The sequence below is a fragment of the Canis aureus genome, chromosome 16, assembly GCF_053574225.1.
Source record: "Canis aureus isolate CA01 chromosome 16, VMU_Caureus_v.1.0, whole genome shotgun sequence".
NCBI classification, from domain to species: Eukaryota; Metazoa; Chordata; class Mammalia; order Carnivora; family Canidae; genus Canis; species Canis aureus.
This window is the reverse complement of record NC_135626.1, coordinates 40,530,526-40,546,629: the sequence shown is the minus strand read 5'-3', so window position 1 is coordinate 40,546,629 and position 16,104 is coordinate 40,530,526. Positions and strand designations below refer to the sequence as shown.

The window sequence follows — 16,104 nt, the reverse complement described above, 5'->3', positions numbered from 1 at the left end:
CCGGGACTCCAGGATCGCGCCCTGGGCCAAAGGCAGGTGCTAAACCTCTGAGCCACCCAGGGATCCCCACATTAACGTATTTTTTACAACTTCCCAAAAGGTTGTGCTCTTAGTACCATTTTACAGATAGGGAAAGTGAGGCACAGAGAAGTATAAGAAGTTAAATCTTACAGAACTTTATGTAGGTGAGTTCACCATTATCTCCAAAACTCTAACCTCATTTTAGAGACTTTGTTCCTGAGATATGATGGGATGGGGTGGTGGTTGTGGAATGGAGAGTACAAGTTACAAAATGCTTTAAATTATGCACACGAGGGGCATCTGGATGGATCAGTTGGTTAAGTGTAGATTTGGCTCAGGTCAATGATCCTGGGGTCCTGGGATCAAGCCCTGCATTGGGCTCACTGCTCAGCAGGGAGCCTGCTCATACTCTGTCGGTAGCTCTCTGTCAAATAAATAAAATCTTTAAAAAAGTGACGCCAAGGTGGCTAAGCGGTTGAGCGCCTGCCTTCAGCCAAAGGAGTGATCCTAGAGTACTGGGATTGAGTCCCACATCGGGCTCCCTGCTTGGAGCCTGCTTCTCTCTCTGCCTGTGTCTCTGCCTCTCTCTCTGTGTCTCTCATGAATAAATAAATAAAATATTTTTTAAAAATCTTAAATTATGTACACAAGTCCAGTGAGACAAGTCACTACACACATTTTAAACCCCCCCCTCCTATGCCAAGCTACAATTCATTTACTCAGCACATATGTATTGAGAGCTTTCTATTGTCATGTACTCTGTATCCCCACCCCCACCCCCAGTTAGATATGCCATGGCTTTGGCCAGTGTTCTAGAAGTCTTAAAAGAGAGTGATGTTTTTACTTTTTTTCTATAAGATTTTATTTATTTATTTGAGAAAGAAAGAGCTCTGCAGGGCTCCATCCCAGCACCCTGAAATCATGACCTGAGCAGAAGTCAGACTTTTAACTGACTGTGCCACCCAGGCACCCTGAGAATGAAGTTTTTCTGGAGAAAGGTTTATATTTTACTTTTAAAAGGGAAAGCATCTAATAAAAAGGTACTCATTGTCTAGACATGATTATTCCTAAATCCCACCCACTCATATCATTTGTTAGCAGACATTCATTTTTATAGTTTTGAATAAGCCTGTAGAATCATGAGCTTATACTTTGAAACTTTTTTTAAGGAAGTGCCCGAAGGTCTGCTTTATTTGAGACTCCTAGGATATATCCAGATATATAAGTTCGATTTCAGTACCTGAGGCTTTCAGAAAGCACAACATTCTGCATCAAGGCTGGTTTAGAGAAGCCCCTGTAATAACATACCAAAGATACAAACCACTTCCTTGTCAGAACATCACGCGTTGAAGATGGAACTGCCTGTAAATAAGCAAAAGAAAGTATGTATTAAGCACAGAAGTGCAGTTACTGCATATGTGGAGTAGTATTTCAACGGCGGGATGAATACTGGTGAGAAAGGACAAGGATTCAGCTTATGCCAGGTATAGGCATAGCTTAATGATGAGTGTGAAGAATTTGGGCACATATGAGGAAAAGCACTACTTAGGTTCTAGCTTCTATTGATGTAATGTGGGGTGGGGTTTTTTTCTCCAAATTGTATATTTTAAATTGTTATATGATAATTTCAGTAACTCATCTTATGTTCCATGTGTATATAATTATTAGCTAAAAAGTAAAATGAAAAGGATTCTGTGCTATTTATTGTACTTTTATTTTACATTTTTAACTAGTACTTGGCAACATCTACTTTTCTAGCTCTGTCAAAGCATTTTTATGTAGTGAAGTTAAAATTATTTTTATTTTTCAAAATAAGGTGGTTACCACCTTATATTTATCAGCTATTCTTCAAATGGCATTTTAGAAAATAACTATTATGTTCATATTTAGAACCATAAAAGCTATTCTGACAAACTCTAAGAGCTCAGCATTCTACTCTGTTTTTTGTTTGTTTGTTTGTTTGCTTAAAGATTTATTTATTTATTTGAAAGAGAGTGAGCGAGCAAGAGCACACAAAGGGAGAGAAAGGCAGAGGTTCCCGCTGAGCAGGGAGCCCAATGTGGAGCTCAATCCCAGGACCCTTGAGATCATGACCCAAGCCGAAGGCAGATGCTTAACCAACTGAGCCACCGAGGCACCCCACATTCTGCTCTTTGATAAAAAACTAAAAACTAATATAAAAACTTAAGATAGTATGTCCTTTTTTTTTTTTTTTTTTTAAGATTTATTTATTTGGGAGGGTGGAGTAACCTGAGCTGGAGGAGGGTCAGAAGGAGAGGGAGAAAGAATCCCAAGCAAACTTTGCACTGAGCATGGAGCCTGATGTGGGGCTCAGTCCCACAACCCATGAGATCGTGACCTGAGCCAAAACTAAGAGTCAGATGCTTAATCAACTGAGCCACCCAGGCACTCCATAGTGTGGCATTTATATAGTATCCCCACATATATGGCATAGTACCATGGTACTTCTTTCTTAAAGCGATAATAGGCACCTGTAATATGCTAAACCATCAGGATATATGAAATATTTACTAAATATGTATTTATTCACTAGCAAATATGTCTTGATTACTTATTTGCCATGGCAAGCCACTGTACTAGGCATTAGGGACACAGTAGTAAATAAACATGCTCCCTTCACTCACTGTTCTTAGAGTTCAGTGGGGAAGATAAACAAAAATAAATTAACAAAAACTAGAAGGGAAAATTACAAATTGCGGCATTATTAAGGAACAAGTAGAATATTGTTAATACAGATTCATCCACGTTGTAAAATCTGTTCCATTTTCTTCCATTAGTATTTCATACTGATGATCATTGTTCCATAATAACTTTGAAAAGAGGTGATGGATTTGACCAAATTGTGTGTATACGTTTATTTATTCAACAACAACAAAAAATTGACAGAATGCTATGTGCCAGGCACTGTTCTAGGCCTAAGAGAAAGTATGAACAAAACAAAGTTACTGTGTTCATGGTGATTTTACCCCAATGAGAAGTCAGTAAACAAATATGTTATAAATGTCAGGAAGTGATAAATGATGTGAAGAAAAGTCAAGTAGACCAAGAGGTTACAGTGTGACCGGAATACTGTGCTCTTTGCAAGGACTGAGGGGTCTCTGAGGAGATAAACAATTTTCCTTCTTTTGTCTCTTGGGTCAGTTCAGTTAATGAATGCAGGATTCAAGACAATTTTTGTGTTTGTTGGTATTGTTCATATAATCATTAAAACAGCTATGGTGAGGTCCTACTTCTTTCCAGTTCCTTACTACTAAAAGATGAATACCTGAATTATGTTTTTCGTTCCTTCATTGTTCTTCCATATACTTAACTGTATAAGGATCTCCACCCTCCCATCCATCCCTTTTCATTTTATCCAAAAAACATGTGTTGGTATCTGTCCCAATTTTCCAAAATCTTGGGTTACAATTCATTTAATTAAACATTATATTGTAAAAAAAATATATTGTACAATTAAATTCTTCCAGATGTTAGATTATAATATTGATTGCCTCTGGAAAGAGCTCTTTTATCCAAACCTTTCTCCTAGTAAACTCTCAGCCATTGACATTTGATATCTTAGATGATCTTACAACGATCCCAGCCTTAATGCCCAAAAGCCCTAAATAAAATTGTACACTGCTCAAGTGTTCTATAGCATTGCACAAGTCTAAAATAGGTAACTGGCACCCACCCCACATCTCATTGTTGGCTAACTGACTTGTCCCATAAATAGCTCAGTGTTACACGATCAGACAACTACAACTGACAGAAGGGATTTTTGTTTCCTAATACACATGTGTAGTTTCTGGTACTCAACAAAATCAGGATCTGATTCACTGGACCCTAATTGTAACACAGTTAAGAGAATGGTGCAAATCAATAGCCAAATCATTTTGGGTGGGTTTCAGGTTAGCCTGCCTTCCACCAAATTCTACATTATGGATCATAGTATTACAGCAAGATTCAGTTTTACTACCTCTGTGTACATAAAGTAATGTTGCTGCCACAATTGGATTGATTGCAGAGAATTTCTGCCAAGTGAATTAAAAATTCTCAGGTTAATCTAAGAAGACATTATGGTAGTTTTTCTACCAAGTTTTCTACCAAAACTTTTTCTAGAATCAAGAGTGTATTTTAAAAACCTACCTACTATTGGAATATAATGGTTCTTGTTTCTAACTCTTAGCTGGGATGTATTGTTTTTATGTAAGAGAGATTTTTTTTTAAGATTTTATTTATTTATTCATGAGAGACACACAGAGAGAGGCAGAGACACAGGCAGAAGGAGAAGCAGGCTCCCTGCAGGGAGCCCGACGTGGGACTTGATCCCGGGTCGCCAGGATCAGGCCCTGGGCTGAAGGCGGCACTAAACCGCTGAGCCACCTGGGCTCCCTTAAATACGGTAATTTAACAGAAGATTGCTTCATAAATTTCTTAGCAGTAACTCAGAAGGTGAAAAATATAGATAAATCTATATACCCTTTGTGTGTAAAGCATTGCTGCGTAGGTAACTGGTAATAGTACATAGGTTCAATTCATGTTTCAGATATTTTCATTTATCTTCTACTGGGTCTTTTTCAAAATGGCGGTACGTTTATTGCATTTCTTAAAAGGCAAAAGACCAAATCTAAAACAAATGATTTTTTAAAAAATTCCAATGCTAATTATCTTACTGTTGAAATGCTGCTTATTTTTACTTCAAGTTTGGAACAAAAATAAAGAATATGTGTGTGATATCAAAGCTGTAGGCAGTTCTTCCCCTAACTGGCTTTGTACTTTTACTTGTAGAATTTCAGTATGTTTTACAGTCAGAGCTTTATGAAGCTATATATCAAGTTATATACCTTTCCATGGCTATACTGAATGTGTACATTTTGAAACTTTTTTTTTTAAGATTTTATTTATTTGGGACGCCTGGGTGGCTCAGTGGTTGAGCATCTGCCTTCAGCTCAGGGAATGATCCCAGGGTCCTGGGATCAAGTCCTACACCAGGCTACCCACTGGGAGCCTGCTTTTCCCTCTGCCTCTGTCTCTGCCTCTCTGTATGTGTCTTTCATGAATATATAAATAAAATCCTTTAAAAAAAGATTTTATTTATTTGACAGAGAGAGAGAGATGGGCATGCAAGCCATCACATAAGCTGGGGGAGGGGCAATGTGAAAGGCAGGTGGGGAGAGAGAAACAGACTCCTGGCTGAGCAGTTCTGCCAATGCAGGGCTCCATCTCAGGCGCACGAGATCATGACCTGAGCTGAAAGCAGGTGCTTAACCGACTGAGCCACCCAAACGTGCCCATTTTGAAACAGTTTAAAGCTAAAATTCAATTAAAGAATACTGATCTTTATATTCTACCAACCAGGGCTTAAAAACATTTATCTCTAGGTTTTTATACTGTGAATATTTATTCTAATGTATTTAAAGGGGGAAGAAGGAAAAAACCCACCCAAACCACTGATTGTTTAATAGATTGTAAACCATGGCTGTGTGGATACAAGCCCAGCAGCTCCAAGGCGATGCCCTTCATCAGATGCAAGCATTATATGGTCAGCATTTCCCCATTGAGGTGCGACATTATTTATCCCAGTGGATTGAAAGCCAAGCTTGGTAAGTGAACACAGTTTTTTCTATCATATTTAGTGAAGCACAAGTATATTAAAGTTTGATTGGAAAGATAACATGATGGAGACTTTAAAAGTTGTACATTTTTGGGCAGCCTGGGTGGCTCAGCAGTTTAGCACTGCCTTCAGCCTAGGGCATAATCCTGGAGACCTGGGATTGAGTTCCGGCTTCCTGCATGGAGCCTGTTTCTCCCTCTGCCTAAGTCTCTGCCCCTCTCTCTCTCTCTTTATTTCTCTCTCTCTCATAAATAAAATCTTTTAAAAAAAGTTGTACATTTTTTTAAATGATGTGACCCATGAAAATGTATTTAGCCCTAGCTTAGATTTTAGGGGGCTGGAATAACTCTCGGAATTTTTAAAATAGGATTTTTTTCCTATTTTATTTTTTTTCTATTTTATTTTATTTTTTAAAAGATTTTATTTATTTATGAGAGAGAGAGAGAGAGAGAGAGAGAGAGAGAATGGCACAGGCACAGGCAGAGGGAGAAGCAGGCTCCATGCAGGGAACCTGATGTGGGACTCCATCCCAGGACTCCAGGACCATGCCCTGGGCTGAAGGCAGGCGCTAAACCGCTGACCCACCCAGGGATCCCCTCCTATTTTATTTTAATAGTAAATTCTGGCTAAAAGCATTAGAGCATTGCTGCTAATAAACAACAGTTAACAAATATGTTTTGAGTGCCTATAAGGTGTAGAATTCATATGAACAGAGTAAAGCGCTTGTCCACAAAGAATGTAGTGCTTAATGGGGCAGCTAAGGTATGCATATGCTTATCATTTAATAAAATGTATTATTAACAAAGTTAACAATGGAGACATTGGTGTTTTTAAATTTATATATAAGGTAAAGACCAAAAGACAATACACAAAAACATTAACAGTAATTACGTTCTTGGTGGCAGATTTAACAAGCATGTTTTTACTTTTCTTATTTCCCAAATTAGTGTTTATATACTCAGAAAATTGTTTTTAAATTCTTTCAGAGTTCGTATAATGCAGTAGATTGACAACAGCTTTTATTTTTTTTCTTTAAAGATTTTATTTATTCATGAGAGTCACAGAGAGAGAGAGGCAGAGAGAGAAGCAGGCTCCATGCAGGGAACTTGACGTGGGACTCGATCCCAGGTCTCCAGGATCACGCCCTGAGCCGAACGTGGCGCTAAACTGCTGAGCCACCTGGGCTGCCCTGACAATAGCTTTTAAATGGATGTTACTGCATACCAGGCAGCAGGCCATCACTGCTCTGTTGAGGGCCTGGGAGCATGTTGAATGCCTGTCCATCTGATCTGACAGACTCATCAGCTGTTTCAGGCCTCTGTGAGGGTGGTGGGGTGGCAAGGCTGATTGAGTGACTGGGGGCGGCCTCCACCCCAGCAGAGCCCAGGAGAAGTGGCCACTCTGCGACTGTCTGAGGAGGGCTGTGTACCTTATCAGTAATGCTGACTTGCAATAATTGCAGTTGTATGTTAGTAGCAGACTTCTGGTCGGAAGGTAGAGAGCACCAAAGGAAGGCAATTTTCTGGGCAATTTAAAAAATCTCAGCCTCGTGTAATGAAGTGAGAAAAAACCAAGCTAAACATAAGCACATCAGGTGTACTTTGCGTAGCACTTCTCTATTTCTTTTTCATTTTCTTTTCCGTTTAAATAATTTGGAGTTCAGAAAAACATTAGAAGTTTCTGGTGATTTAAAATTTCATTTAGTAGATTTCCCTGTGTAGTTTCTTACCGAACAAATGTTAAAAGACTTGTGTTGATATCAAGGAAAGCCTGAATTTTATTTAGTTTTGGTTTTCTTAAGAACATAAAGATTTTTTTTAAAGATTTTATTTTTTTGTGAGAAACACAAGAGAGAGAGGCACAGGCACAGGCACAGGCAGAGAGAGAAGCAGGCTCCCTGCAGGGAGCACCATTTGGGACTTGATCCCAAGACTCTGGGATCACGTCCTGAGCCCAAGGCAGATGCTCAACCGCTCTGCCACCCAGGAGTCCCAGGAACATAAAGATTTTAATTTTTTAAAATGTCCAGTTCTTCATGTTTAAGCTAAAGCTAAGAAAAGCTTTTTTTTTTCTTTTAGAGTAGAGAATTAAGTTTTCAAATACCAGAGCCAGTACTTGATTTCCTGAGTTTTGCACGGAGACTGGAACTTCTCAAGAGTGGGTTCCTCAGATGAGGAGCATTATTGCCAGTCAAAACAGAGATGCAGGGCTGCCCTTCATTCCTCCCAGGCTTTTGTTTAACACATACTTTATTTAGTAGAGAGAGGCTACATATTTAAAATTTGCCTTTCTCTGCTCCATTCTCAGCAGATATGGGCATATTATTTGCTGAACTACATTATCAGTGTTTCGGCATACCTGTTTTGTTTTTTTTTTTTTTTTTTTTTTTTAAAGATTTTATTTATTTATTCATGATAGTCACAGAGAGAGAGAGAGGCAGAGACACAGGCAGAGGGAGAAGCGGGCTCCATGCACCGGGAGCTCGACGTGGGATTCGATCCCGAGTCTCCAGGATCGCGCCCTGGGCCAAAGGCAGGCGCCAAACCGCTGCGCCACCCAGGGATCCCTCGGCATACCTGTTTGTACCTTTGTTTGAAATTAGTTGCTAACTGACTTCAGGGATGGAGAGGTATAGCCTTTTAGCTACCACTAGATCTCTTGTTTGGCTTCAGACCCGGTCAGCAGTAAGTGAATGTTATTTCAGTCTGACAGCTGTTTGGTTTCTGCAGTAAAGCAACTTAATACTACTCAATAGCAATTGTTGCCTAAAGTGTTTGAAAACAGAAAAAGAGTTGGAGAGGGGAATGGGGGAAGGAATAAAGAAGAGAAGAAAGGGAAGGAGAGAGGGAAACCATTCAATCTTTGTGACCAGTTCAATGGCTCTGAATTAATACAAAGTCCATAGAGTGGTTTCTCTGTGTCACTAGAAGAGTTAGCATTGCCCACAGGTCCCAGATCTGCAACCATTGACTTGTGTAAATACTTTTAGGCACCTTCTGTCTTAATATCTCATTTCCAGGTTCCTTAGAAATAGCAGTAAGTGTTGTTCCACCTGTTTTTAAGAAATATTCTGTGAGGGCAGTCCCAGTGGCTTAGCAGTCTAGCGCCGCCTTCAGCCCGTGATCCTGGAGATTCAGGATCAAGTCCCACGTCAGGCTCCCTGCATGGAGCCTGCTTCTCCCTCTGCCTGTGTCTCTGCCTCTCTCTCCTTCTGTGTCTCTCACGAATTAATAAATAAAATCTTTAAAAAAAATATTCTGTGAAATTAGCAACACAGAGAATTAGTCAAGGCTAGAAAAAGCATGTAGAGCATTCTTGACCTCGTGCCTCTTTACCCCCTTGAGGGGTAACTATAAATAGGAAGTTATCAGTGCCCTTATTTCCTTCAGAGTACACGAAGCACTTTCCTTTTCCCTTCATTTCTAGAAGAGATAGCATATGCACCAGAGCAAGTCAGTAGGAGGAAGGAGAATGGGTAGTACATTGTAAAAAAAGAGAGAAAGAGAAAGAAAAAAGGGAGAAAGAAAAGATACAGCTAAGCTAATTAGAGGATTAGTGATAGATTAACATAGGCATCTAGTTGATTTGAAGTGGACCGTTTCCTAAAACTTGCAGTTAGTGTTATGAAGAAATCACTTCAGCTCAAGAAAAGGTGTGATGCATTGAGGCTGCATTTATACAGGCTCGTGTGCATGTATGTATACATATGTATGTAATTTTTTTCCCCTAGGGACTCAATAGATCTTGATAATCCACAGGAGAACATTAAAGCCACCCAGCTCCTAGAGGGTCTGGTGCAGGAGCTGCAGAAGAAGGCAGAGCACCAAGTCGGGGAAGATGGGTTCTTATTGAAGATCAAGCTGGGGCACTATGCCTCGCAGCTCCAGGTGGGTGTTAAAACTGGTCACACTAACTCTCTCCCCTAGGAGGGACTCTTCCTTCATTTAGTACTTCCCATAGAGATTTTCTTTCTCCAACCAGTGTTGACTTACATGTTAGGTGTATAAAGTTCTTACTATATAACTTTGTCATTGTACCCTTTTCTTTTTTAAAAATTTAAAAAGATTTTTATTTATTTATTTGACAGAGCACAAGCAGGGGGAGGGGCAGACAGAGGCAGAGGGAGAAGCAGGGTCCCTGCTGAGCAGGGAGCCTGACATGGGTCTCCATCCCAGAACTCTGGGATCAAGACCTGAGCCGAAGGCAGATGCTTAACTGACTGAGCCACTCAGGCACCCCTATTTTTAAACTTTTTATTTGAAAATTATTTCAAATTTATAGAAAGTTGTAGGATTGATACAAAGAACACCTACCTATGCCCAGATCTACCCATTGTTAACATTTGCTGTATCATATTCTGTTTCTACACACATAACATTTTTTGTCACTTGAGAGTAACTTGTGTATATCATGTCCCTTTGCCCCTAAGTATTTCAATGTGCATTTTCTTTTTCTTTTTCTTTTTTTTAAGATTTTATTTATTTGAAAGAGAGAGAGTGAGTGAAAGAGAGAGAACATAAGCTAGGGGGAGACACAGAGGGAGAGAAAGAAGCAGGCTTCCCAATGAGCAGGGAGCCTGATGTGGGGCTCAGTCCCGGGATCCTGGGATCATGACCTGAGCCCAAGGCAAATAAATGTCTAACTGACTGAGCCACCCAGGTGCCCCCAATGTGCATTTTCTATACATAGTTATAGCACAGTTATCAACTTCAAGTACATGTGACACTAATAAAACATTCTTAGGTGATCTTATATTTCCATTTTGTCAACTGACTTAATAATTGCCCTTTAGGGCATTTTTTCCCTCCAGCTCAGGACCACATATTGCATCTGGTTGTCATGTCTGTTTAATCTGGAACTGTTTCAGCCTTTGTCTTTCATTACATTGACTTAAAAAAAAAAAAAAAAAGATTTTATTTTTAAGTAAGCGCTACACCCAGTGTGGGGCTTGAACTCACAACCCCGACATCAAGAGTTACAAGCTCCACCAACTGAGTCAGCCAGGCGCCCCTTCATTGACATTTTAAAATAATTCAGCTCATCTATTTTTAAAGATAAAGTGGACCTCCTTTTAGGTTTGTGTGATGTTGCTACCTTAATTAGATTCAGGTTACACGTTCCTGATCAAAATTCTGAGTAAGAGATGTGTGTCCTTCTCAGGATATCACATCTGGAGACATACACCATCCGTGTTTCCTGCATCAGTGGTAGTAATTTTGATTACTCAGTCGAGATGGTGTCCACTTTCTCCTCTGATGTCTTTTTTTAAGTTATGTATACTTTTTCCAAGAATGATGCCCTAGTACTTTAGGCAAATTAAGAGGCAAGAAATAAAATAATCTTACTTTCTCATTGTAATTGGGTTTCCTATGATGTACTTTTCTTGTCTCTCATTTTTTGGAGGAGCAGCATTGCTTATGATTATGCCACATGTTTCCAGAAGTCTCCTCCATCATAAAATCTTAACCCTGCTCTGAGGTAGGTTTAGGCCCCATTACATGTTATGGACCAAAGTGATGTCTGCTATTGGATTCTTGCAGAACACATATGACCGCTGCCCCATGGAGCTGGTCCGCTGCATCCGACATATTCTGTACAATGAACAGAGGCTGGTGCGAGAAGCCAACAATGTGAGTGTCCCATGGGTGTGGGGACAGGAACTGGGAAATCTTTCCTTGCCCACCTCTCTATGGATCCAGATTTTTAAAGATAATCCAGTGTGTATCTGTTGATGTCTCTATAAACAGAGCACTGTCCCAAGAGGCACAAAAGAAATAGAGGACTGGTCTCTAATCTTTTTTTTTTCTTAAAGATTTTATTTATTTGAGAGAGAGAGAGGGAGGAAGAGAGGCAAGAGAGGGAAAAGCAGACTCCCCACAGAGCAAGGAGCCCAATGCAGTGCTCAGTCCCAGGACCCTGGGATCATGGCTTGAGCCAAAGGCAGACATTTAACCAACTAAGCTGTGTAGGCACCCTCTCTGATCTTAATTGTTCCATAACCTTGATGAGATTATCACCACAAAACAGTATGAATAGTGTAAAATAATTTAACCCCCAACAAATGGTTTTGGAGTAAAGGCATGTTCATATTTCTTTTTTTTTTTTAAAGATTTATTAATTTATTCATGAGAGACACACAGAGAGAGGCAGAGACATAGGCAGAGGGAGAAGCAGGTTCCATGCAGGAAGCCTGATGTGGGACTCGATCCCAGATCCTAGGATCACACCCTGAGCCAAAGGCAGATGCTCAACCACTGAGCCACCCAGGTGTCCCATATGCTCATATTTCTTAATCATACTTAAGAAAGGTTTCTGCTGAGCCCCCTCTCAGCTAAGTGTTGAGAGAATGGCTGAGACCAGGTCACTTAAATGGCTAGATCCATAAAAGCCTTGTTGATGCCTCCCCTGTAACTTCATTTTGTGGTCTCCCTGATGCTGTCTATGAGAGGTTCAGCTTCTTCCTTCAGTTACAAGAAGATCTTGAGTGGGACACAGATGATGTGTGTTCACACAACCTTGTTCTTCACTTGGGTCCCCAGCATCTCACATAGTCCAAGACATTGGATCAGTGAATGGATGTGGAATGAGGGGTCATCATCATTTGTAGGAAAACCCAGGTAACTCCTGGATGCGTTGAGTTCTAGTCTCTCTGGAACAAATTCGGTGGTATAGGTTTGGGTGACTCTGGTGGAGGCCGGACAGCTACAGAAATTTCCACTATGGTTTATGAAGTTGTCACAATTGGCCAAGTCACCTGTTTTCCCTCCTTTCTTCCTTCCTCAGCAGCAGTTCTCACAAATGATGTGTGCAGTTCCTTTGACTCAAAATTTCACTTTTGGGGATTCAGCCAGATTATAGGTGCTAGCCTCAGCTTTTCCTTTAGATTAAGACCTGAGGTTTCTTCTATCCTCACTGCCCAGCTCACTGTGGTCTGCACTCCCCTCAATCTGTCTCCAGGGCACTTCTCCAGTTGGAAGTCTTGCTGATACCATGTCCCAGAAACACCTCCAGATCAACCAGACATTTGAGGAGTTGAGACTGGTCACACAGGACACAGAGAATGAACTGAAGAAGCTGCAGCAGACTCAAGAGTACTTCATCATCCAGTATCAGGAGAGCCTGAGGATCCAGGGTGAGGCCCGTGCAGCCTGGACAGTGTGTGTCATGAGGGCTAGAAGGAAATTCAGGTCAGGTTGGAAGAGAACCAGATTTCCATTCAGAGACACTTCCCTTTCTCTGGAGTGGCCAGAACCATTTGCACTAAGGTTGGAGCAGGGAGGAGGCTTAGGAAAGGGAGAGGACACAGGCTTGCCATAGGGGAGTGTGGGTCTCACTCAGTCACACTCGGAGCTCCTGATCTACTGGAGAAAGCATTTCCTCCTATGGGAAGAAGTTCCAAGTCTAGTAAAAAACATTTGTATATTATTGGTGTTTCATAAATGCTGCTTCACTAAAATGTTAAATTCTCTGATTAGGGAAGTATAAGGGCTAAGAGCTGTGTTTGTAATGACATTCAGTGCTGTTTTGTGCAGTGATTCAAAAAGGCTGTCCAGGCGCAGTGCATAATACATGCACCTTTCTTAGCTCTTATAAAGAAAGCTCCCCGTCCTGTGTAAATCCTTTAGGTGCTTGGGTACTGAAAACTTCAGTCTCGAGGTTGTAGAGCCCCACCAGTGCCCCCTGTTGACCTTGTAAGAATTTGACAGGATGACTTTAATTTATTTCCCTCTCCCTGCAAACATGCCCAGCTGAGAATCAGCAGGGCATCATAATCCCAGCATTTAGGATAGGGATTACCTTTAGAGGCAAGGATGGGTTTGCAAGCAGGGAAGGATGTGTAGATGTGATTTCACCGTGGAAATGTATGGTTTCTTAAGCTGGGTTATTGATACACAGGTATTCCTTGCATCATTCCTTCTTCCTTCCCTGGGTCTTAAGTATTTCGTAATAGATTTTTGGTAAAAGGGTAAGGAGGCTTCCCTGACTCCCTATTGCTGCTGCCATGGGTGAGTCCCAACACTAGTTTGGAGAGAAGCTGCCTCCCTCTCCTGAGAGAATCTTGCTGCTTCTCTGTGGCCAGTGGGCCCTGGACATTCTCTCTCGCCTTCTCTCTGTCCCTCTCTGTCCCTCTCCGTGCCTCCATCTCCTTCTGGTTGTTCAGCTGAGTTCACATTAACCCAACCTGGACAAACAAACAAACATGTTAGGCCCCTCCCAGCCCCTAGAGAAACACCTCTTCCCTAGGAAAGGCTGCTGTGCTCCAGGGGTGGGACCCAGGCCAGCAGGGCTGGGGCTTCCCTGAGGAGGCTCTGCCCTGTGACATGGGTGGGACCGAGCCGCCACTGGGCTCTGTCACCCTTTAAACCTGCTCTGTAAGCCACTATAACCAGCCAGGACTAACTCACCTACATCATCCATGTTATGCTGGGCGGTCCCAGCATATGAGCATATGAGCATATGAGCATATGAGCCTTTTGTGCATCATCACTTCTGTAATCCTCAGCGACCCACTGAGGCAGGGGCCGAGATTCTCCCATTTTGCACATGGACAGACAGAGGCCCCGAAGAGTGAAATGATTTGCCCCAGTTCACCCAGTTAGTAGTAAATGGTGAGGGCACAGGGCGAACCAGGCAGCGAGGCTCCATGCTGGACCCCTGTGTGGCAGGCAGCTGTGTAGACTGAGGTGGGAGGGGAGGCCTCAAGGCGGGATCCTCCTCGCTGTGCCCTCAGGCTTCCTTCTGGCTGCACACTCCCTAAAGGGGAGATCAGAGTGGAGAGGCCAGGGACCAGAGCCTGCTCAGGTCTGGCCCCCCTGGCCGCTAGGAGCCCAGGTTCCATTGGTCAGATGTCAGGCAGACCCTCGAGGGTGTTTCCTCCAGAACAGGTGCGTGTGTTGCACGGGGCTTCCTACAGGAAGCTGGGAGATGATGGTGATGGGTGTCCTGTCCCCTCCTGTAGCTCAGTTTTCCCAGCTGGCGCAGCTGAATCCCCAGGAGCGCCTGAGCCGGGAGACGGCCCTCCAGCAGAAGCAAGTGTCCCTGGAGGCCTGGCTGCAGCGTGAGGCCCAGACGCTGCAGCAGTACCGCGTGGTAAGTGGGATCTGCGTCCTCTCTCCTCTCCTTCCAAGCTTTGCAGTCCGCATCCTGAGCTACCCGCGAAACCCGAGGGAGGGCTAAGGCCAGGAAGAGAGCAGGACCCGAGAGAGCTGGAGGCCAGATCCTTCTTTCCTGTGGGGGGCACTTGAGGCAGAGCAGGTCTGGGAGAGGGGAAGGCCTGTGCCTCCCGAGTGAGGCCTGCAGGGTTGTTGTCTGGGAGCCCAGGAGGGCCTGCTGTCCCTACCTCCCTTCAGGAGCTGGCCGAGAAGCACCAGAAGACCCTGCAGCTGCTGCGGAAGCAGCAGACCATCATCCTGGACGATGAACTGATCCAGTGGAAGCGGCGGCAGCAGCTGGCAGGGAACGGAGGGCCCCCCGAGGGCAGCCTGGACGTGCTACAGTCCTGGTAATGGGGGATGGCCCGGGGCAGGAATGGTGCTACCAACTACTCATTCTGCCTCCTGCGTTTCCTTGAGCAGCCAGCTCGCTCCACCCCGTGGCAAGGCTTCGTTCACTAGGGGTTCTGGTTTCTGATAGCGACTTTGGGGCCCCCATCTTGTGCCACCTGCCCAGGAAGGGAGTCACTGTGCTAGGGAGGGGGCAGGAGGGCAGGGCTGGGTGTGCGGAGCAACACTCAGGCTGAGTGGACTCAGTTTGGAGTTGCTGCTCCCAGATGGTTCTGTGTGTTCCTGAGAGGCAGGGCACTCTGCTCTGCTCTGCTCTGCTCTGTGAACAGGGGCGGGAGCTTAGGTACAGAGCCTTCCCTGGTGAGGCTGGAGCTGGGACTTGGGGCCTGGAGCCCGGGCGATGGGGTGACTCTATTGCCCTCCCGGTGGCCTGGGGCCCCCGTGCAGGTGTGAGAAGTTGGCCGAGATCATCTGGCAGAACCGGCAGCAGATCCGCAGAGCTGAGCACCTCTGCCAGCAGCTGCCCATCCCCGGCCCAGTGGAGGAGATGCTGGCCGAGGTCAATGCCACCATCACAGACATCATCTCAGCCCTGGTGACCAGGTGATTGCTGCCTCTGGCCACGCCCAGCCCCGGGTGGTTGCCTTGGGGGAGGCAGGTGCTTTGTCCCCTGGGGTTGGGGGGCAGCTCCTGTCTGAGTCCTTGTCTCTTGCCCGGGTCCCAAAGCCCTCTGTCCTCAGTTACAATGGCTGCTTGGTGTTGACCTTGCTGGGTTTCTGTTGTGGGCGCTACGTGGACTCCCCCCACCCCACGCCAGCCTGTGCCAGCTGCTGAGTCATTTCGCTGCCCCCTTTTCCCCCGGCCCACCATTTCCTCTGACTTCTCAGTGGCCTCTCTGGAAACAGGAGCTATGCCACATGCTCTTCCTTTACCTGCTAAACCCCAGTAGCCTCCCCACAAGGG

The 16,104-nt window shown here is 43.7% G+C and overlaps 1 protein-coding gene across 7 annotated transcripts in view; it reads left to right on the top strand.

Moving 5' to 3' along the window:
• The window catches only part of STAT5B (signal transducer and activator of transcription 5B), a 69,461-nt gene that overhangs the window by 37,005 nt on the left and 16,352 nt on the right, over positions 1–16,104 (top strand). For 4 of the 7 annotated variants that reach the window (XM_077853278.1, XM_077853274.1, XM_077853275.1 and 1 more), the window contains exons 2-8: positions 5,490–5,627; positions 9,369–9,525; positions 11,179–11,268; positions 12,596–12,770; positions 14,598–14,728; positions 14,989–15,140; positions 15,589–15,744. In XM_077853278.1, the coding sequence (XP_077709404.1) occupies positions 5,500–5,627; positions 9,369–9,525; positions 11,179–11,268; positions 12,596–12,770; positions 14,598–14,728; positions 14,989–15,140; positions 15,589–15,744 (989 nt within the window). In that variant the 5' untranslated portion in view covers positions 5,490–5,499. Of the gene's footprint in view, positions 1–4,295; positions 4,427–5,488; positions 5,628–9,089; positions 9,291–9,368; positions 9,526–11,178; positions 11,269–12,595; positions 12,771–14,597; positions 14,729–14,988; positions 15,141–15,588; positions 15,745–16,104 lie in introns of those variants that run through there. The other 3 variants (XM_077853277.1, XM_077853280.1, XM_077853281.1) reach the window with 3 other exon arrangements.